We start from the raw sequence: 6591 nt of genomic DNA, 5'->3' as shown, positions 1-6591 counted from the left end.
CCCTTTATTATCCCCTTTATTGGGAGAAACAGCCTCTTTATTTGCTGTTCTACGGTAATGTAGTGACCCAGTTCTCCTGGCTTACACAGCAGTCAGGCCTGTTCTATACCACAGTTGTGCCGTCAGTCATGATACCCTAAAACTACTAATTGTTCTGCTTGGTGGTATTTGCCGTTGGACGGAGGTACTCACGTGTGATGTAGTACAGTACGCTCTTGCCTAATGTCCTTGTACTTGACAGTCGTCTAAATTCTTCCGTTTTCAGAAGCATAAATAGACAATGGTAACTTCTTGCGACAATTAGCTGTTTTACGGTAAGGTGACCTGGGTCATGGGGTTCTTACACTTTCTTTCCTAGGCAAGATCATCAATCAACTGTGCATTCCAACATGTCAACTTGCGCGTATCACATAACTCTTTACTCAAGAAGCTCTTTGTTTCCTTGTAGAAAACACATGCAGGCCTTGCAACAGTTCCTCAGCTTTGACAGATAAATTTCCTATGCTGACCACAGCCCATTTGCTGTAATTCTTGGAACTGTATACAATCACAATGACAGTTCTTCTTTTACTCGTTAGAGTCCTATAACCACTTTTACTGGCTCCAATCGACCGTAAGTTTTACTGTAGGCGCGCTGACTCTCAGCGCTTCAGCCAGGTCGGGGTCTAGAGAATGTTTTGACTGAACTCACCTTGTCTTTGTTGAGAAGTCTTGAGAGAGAGAGAGGACAAGCACTCGCAGACTTACGTTTTGACGGTTTAATTAAGCAATGTTAGTAGTTATACAAAAGCCGCCAACTAAACTGGAAAGTTCTGGGTTTATCCCCTTGTCCGAATCTTCTTGAGTGAGTCCCTTGTTGTGTCTTCAGTGAATTCCTGTGTCCTGTGATTCTCCTCAGTTCTTGTATATTCCAAAGTGAGCTCTTGATTTAGTAAAACTTAATCTGGTCTCCCGGCCATTGGCTGACTGTCCTCTGATGTCTTGGAGTTTGTCCTCCTGTTCCTGGAATCTTCTTTTCCAGTCCTAATTGATCCTTCTTGAAATTCCTGAAGTCTTCACCCCAGGCCTAAGTGTCCTAAGTCTCCTGGAAGTTCCTTTTCCAGGCCTCTGATCCTTCTTCTTCTTCTTGGAGTATGTTTGTCTCCAAGCCTAGATATCCTGGAGAAATGATCTCCAGGCCCATTTCTGACCTCCGTCTTCCTTGTGCAATGGCTTCCTTCTGTCCCAAATTCCAGCCGCCCCCGGGCTAGCCTTGCTGGGGTCTCCCGAGGGTACCAGTGGCGGGAGACTAACTTATGCTAATCTAAACTAAAGGCGGCAAATTCAAAAACTGTAAGTTGGCGATTACACTAGTCATTGAATCCTTTTCAACAAACAGTTTTAATCGGAACTTTTTATGTTTTCCATAGGCTTAAAGATCCTTTCTCAAATATAAAATCATTTCTACATCTGATTCATCAAATTTTATGTAAACTTTTTTTTCATAAGTTAGGAAAACTTGATAGTTAAGTCTTAACTAAGTATATAGTTAAGTATATGATCATAACTTAAGATCATCATAAATTAAAATGCAACATGGAACATGTTTACAAAGCTAAGTGCTAACATTCTTAGACTAATAAATAAATTACTGGTCCATGCCACGACATGAACGAGAAGATCCAAGAGCAGGAATATTTACAACATTGTATTAACATAATTGGTCAAGTGCTTGTTTAACTTGGCATGAGCCTTCTACTGAGGTATTGTCATGTTGTGTAGCTACTGATCATGAACGTCAAACACAGTCAACTCTTTCTCAACAGTCTATGCAAGGCGTTCAACGTAAACTTTACTAACAAAGTGATCTCATGAAGTAATTGGACAAAATGTGCTTAATTTCTTTCCAATGAGCAATTCTTCTTGGTCAACTGTTCAACTAAGTTGAAAAAGCATGTCAATACAACTCCTCAGAATAGCAACAAACAATGTTCAGTGTTAAAGATTTTTTAATGGTTCATCTAAATCTTCCAGCGTTTGTCAAAGAGGCTGTGCTCATGCATACTATTAAAGGGCATTATGGGGTGCATGACGTTGTCTTTTATGTGCTACTAAACTGCAGTTCTTCACTGTTATTCCAGGTGGCATCACACCATGATGGCCCTCTCGGTGACGCTGGCCTTGCGCCGTTTGCTGCTCCTGGTGGGCTGTGTCTGGGTGTGCTCCGTGTCCTGACTACAGCTGATCTCAAACTCATCATCCTACAAAAGTGATAAATCAACTTGAAAATTACAAATGCTTATTCACACAACATCTTTATTACCTTGACACTAGCCTCATTGACTTGTGCTTATAGCAGCTGCCCCCTAACCGGTCAGTGGGTAGGTGCCATAATTTATCGCATAAAAGTCCCGGACTGTGGGAGTTTGCGTTACACAGACTACTCTGGCACAGGCTATCAAGTTATACCCTGGCACTTCTTAAATTCCTATATCATATTTGGTGACGAGATAGATAGAATTTCGAATGGACAGCAGATCCAGAGGGACTTGTACAACTTGTATATTATATCTATCAACAAGAACATATTTTCAAAAAGTAGTATAACTTTTAACATGATAACCCTTTGTAACAAACAGGTGATTGCATAAAACTGTTAATCTTGAAACTTTTGCAGCAGTTTTATTTTTGCAGTGTTTGTGGTAACCACTCAACCACAAATTCATGACACCGTGAACATGTCTCCCTTGAATGAATACTGTACTACAGATTTGTTTCAACTGCTGATTTAAAATACCAATAAAACAAAATAAATTTACAGTACCTTGTTGGCCTGGGAGAAGACTCTCTTTCTGCCCCGTGTTTTAGGAGAGGAGATGTCCATATTGTCGTGGGAGGTGTCTCTGCTCTTTCGCTCCCTTTTACTGGACTTTCTACCTTGTTCCTGTAGAGCACAACACAAAACATGTTCAATTTTGAAACCACAAGTTCTTCACAACTTATTGAAAGTTACTCTAGCTAAGCTTCTTTGAATAGAACTCACAGTTTTATCAACCTTAACCTACTTCCTGCAGAATAACCCTATAGCATTAGTAAATGCGTATTTGGTGCCAAACAGCTACCTTAGCATGCTGAATGTTAATATGAATTCTGTGAGTATCTCATACGAAAATTGGTCCTTGAACAAAGTTCTGGACATTCAGACTCTTCAGTCCTTTCTTCCAGTTACATGTAGAACTAAAATCTCTTCCTGGCTACTTTCCTGAAGTCTTCAGTATGTATGTATACCAGTCACGTATGTATGTACAAGCTACATACAGAGCAATGCAGAGGTAGAGACCATATACATTTTGTTATTTTGTACTTAATCCAATTAGTCTATTTATCACTGTAATGTGTCAGAAAAGAGATTGGAACAAAGCTGAAAATGTCTGATACATGCTATATTCTTTGTCACAGAAGTTGCATTGTTTGCTATAGTTGCATGAGATAAAGTTTGGTTTTTTTAGTATAGATAGTCTGGTAGTACATATAGCTTGCTGGTCTCATGGTGTTACGTGTACATAGTACATGTACAATGTACATGTACACAATTTCCATTGTCTAGTGTTTAACAACAGTTCCTCTTGACCAGAGAGTTGAGAGTTAAAATCCTTATCTGTGTTGCACAGCTAACATAAATAGTAAGATACTAGAGATAGGACATTAAGTCATGGCTCCCTTTTTGTTCAATTTGTTAAAATGGAGGCTATGCGAGGGTATTTTCCTTCATACACTGACTGCATCTACTGTATACTAAGTATAGTCTTCTTGTCACAACCAGTGGAAGATTAGCATTTCTGTTAGTTAAACTTGATCTAGATACATTGAATTCATTTTCCATTTTTCATTTTTGTCTCTACAGGGCCAGTTCAGGTTTGAAGGTCAGGCTTTTCCCACCATTAATCAGCTGATCACCCACCAATGGCAGAGCGGACAGCCGGTCACCAAGAAGTCTGGCACCATCCTGGCCAGTCCGGTCAAGAAGGACAAGTGGGAACTCAGCCACGATGATGTCATCATCGGGGAGAAGCTGGGCAGGGTCAGGACAACTGTTTTATGCATACTTCAATCTTTGCAAAATTTGCATACTCCCAATGCTCTTGTACCTCAGTCTGTAATACTGTAGGAACATCCTCACTAAATAGCTTTTAAGGAGCAGTCAGGTGTGCAAGTTACTAGGTGTCACAGGACGTTCAGTGTAATATTACCAGCTGCTGTCGCGCCGCGTGCCTGTGAAGCTGGTATATTACGCAGGGGGGGCGTTAATACTGGCTATACAGATACAGATACAGATACCTCATGTGCAGAGTTTCCATAGCAACTGTCAGTCATTTAATCTAACCTCATCCTTGCTCAACATTGATGAGTTTGCCAAAAAACTTGATGAATCTAAACTTTCTTGTGTTGGAAGACACTTGACATTATTAACCAACATAGACAAGCTTTCATTGCAACATGAGTTGTTTAATTCCAGGGTAACTTTGGGGATGTGATGCGAGGAGTTCTGAAGGATGACAAGACACCTGTAGCAGTCAAGACCTGTCGAGAAACCCTTCCTAAACAGGTGACAGCTGTCAATCATTCATAACAGCATTTAGAAAAGAGTGTGAATGTCAATGCAACATATTCTCTTACTGTCTTTCAACATTCATTATACAATATTGTTCTTCAAAATTTCACTCAGGTGTAAATGAGTACCTAGCTCTTCTAGGATTAGGGACGTCCCTCGGATAGGACGTTAAATGGAGGTCCCGTGTTTGAGGAGAGTCACACCTTGAGCACGTAAAAGAACCCACCACATCTTTCGAAAAAGAGCAGGGGCATGCCCCTGTGTGAGTGGACCAAAAAACATTCCGGCCTAAATGGGGTAGGGAATTTCCCGAGCAGCCTTCGTAACCCCTGCTTCTCCTAATGGGTCAGTGAAGTCAATACTTGTCTTGAGCATTGATATTTCTGACCAAGGGTGAAGAAATGCTGCTACAGTAACATTGAGCCGCCTTTCTTGGTAAATCGATGGCAACATCAAGCTCTTACGAATTGATTAAAAAAAAAATAATGTATTTACATTGTGTTGTTTTCTTACTTGCTGAAGGATAGAAATTATTCGCAAAATATGTAAATCTCAACATCTTTCTAACTTTTTTTTCTCAGAAAACTATCCTATCTACAGTCACTGTCACGGGTTAAAGTAACAACTGTTTAAAATTAATGAAGATGATGATGATGATGATAAGTTGATTAAGGCTAGACATCCAGGTAATATACAAGATACACATTCAAAAGATACTCATTACAAGCAGCTTGGAAATCTATCAAGTTGCTTGAAAAATAACTTTTGCATTGTTTATGATGATCATGATAACATTTCAACGTTCTCAGTGTTAATCTTTATGATTCTCAACTCATCCTGATGTCGTGGACAGATGCTGCTGTCTTAAAGCCCCTGTCACAAACAAGAAATTCAGGTCGGCCGACTTGTTGGCGATCTTCAAATGTGCATTTTCGGCCGAAGTACGGCCGATGTCCTGTCGATTACGCAGGCTTCGGGCGATTTTTAGAAATAAAAGTTGATTCAAATATTGGCCTTTTACCAGGTTAGTCGATACTGACTTCGTCCATGTCCAAGAGATGGTACCATCTCATGGGGGATTTTTAGTTTTTAGTGCTCGACGGACGTCGCCCGAGATTTTCATAGGAAAATATGGTCGACGCTCGGGCGATTTTGTAATTCAGCGAGCTTCGGGAGATCTGCAAAGTCGGCCGACGCTTGCATGAATTGTGACACCGGCTTTAGAGTGAATCATCAAACACACCACAAATTCTGACTTTTCATATATTACAGGTGAAGGACAAGTTCCTGATGGAAGCCCGTATCCTGAAGCAGTACGACCACCCTAACATCGTCAGACTGATCGGAGTCTGCTCACAACGCCATCCCATTTACATCGTCATGGAACTAGTACCAAGTACGCTATGAGATAAGAGACTAGTACAGTAATAGATCTAGTAAGAGTGGTGATTTGGTATCACTATGTGAGAGACCCACTGGCTGCAACAGCTAGCCTCCCTTAATATTAATCTGCCGGGTTACATAGATTTGCCACTTTGAAAAAACAGTGGGTTTAAGAGATCTCTTGTGCAAGCACCCCAGGTACTTGCACTGTTTAAATTATACAGGAGTGTATTATACTGGGGGACGTTGGGTTGGAGATATGTTTGGACATATCTTTTAGGGTGGCAGAATTATGTATCCTGGTGGAATTATGTTTCATTTAGTAGATGTTACATGTTATATATCATATATAGTATATGACATAATATATTGTCATACATTATAGATGGCTTCACAGCACCTTCACTAAATAGCTTCAAAGAACAATTGCAGTCAGATGAGCAAAAGTTAGGTGTGACAGGCCGTTCAGTGTAATATAACCAGCTGCTGCCGCGCCGCGTGCCTGCGAAGCTGGTGTGTTACGCCGAAGGGCGGTTGTACCGGCTATACAGATACAGATACAGTCTGATTACAATTATGTTCTCCCGGCTGTTTTGTCTTTTTACTAATGACATCCT

General features: G+C 40.5%; 1 protein-coding gene and 1 long non-coding RNA gene across 2 annotated transcripts in view; one reads left to right on the top strand and one right to left on the bottom strand.

The window, feature by feature from the left end:
- Positions 1 to 1356: 1356 nt before the first annotated feature.
- LOC136425858 (uncharacterized) lies at positions 1357 to 2918 on the bottom strand. The gene is made up of 2 exons (XR_010754134.1): positions 2804 to 2918; positions 1357 to 2240 (listed from the first exon to the last, which is right to left on the bottom strand). It is a non-coding gene; the product is annotated as an uncharacterized lncRNA (long non-coding RNA).
- A 157-nt stretch (positions 2919 to 3075) lies between these two features.
- Positions 3076 to 6591, top strand: part of LOC136425866 (tyrosine-protein kinase Fer-like) — a 6591-nt gene continuing 3075 nt past the window's right edge. Inside the window, exons 1-5 of the mRNA XM_066414798.1 lie at positions 3076 to 3086; positions 3290 to 3311; positions 3884 to 4060; positions 4496 to 4585; positions 5864 to 5987. Of these exons, the coding sequence (XP_066270895.1) occupies positions 3076 to 3086; positions 3290 to 3311; positions 3884 to 4060; positions 4496 to 4585; positions 5864 to 5987 (424 nt within the window). The remainder of the gene's footprint in view (positions 3087 to 3289; positions 3312 to 3883; positions 4061 to 4495; positions 4586 to 5863; positions 5988 to 6591) is intronic.

Source organism: Branchiostoma lanceolatum, chromosome 19, assembly GCF_035083965.1.
Source record: "Branchiostoma lanceolatum isolate klBraLanc5 chromosome 19, klBraLanc5.hap2, whole genome shotgun sequence".
NCBI classification, from domain to species: domain Eukaryota; kingdom Metazoa; phylum Chordata; class Leptocardii; order Amphioxiformes; family Branchiostomatidae; genus Branchiostoma; species Branchiostoma lanceolatum.
Note: the sequence above shows the minus strand (reverse complement) of the source record. Positions and strands in the feature narration are given on the sequence as shown.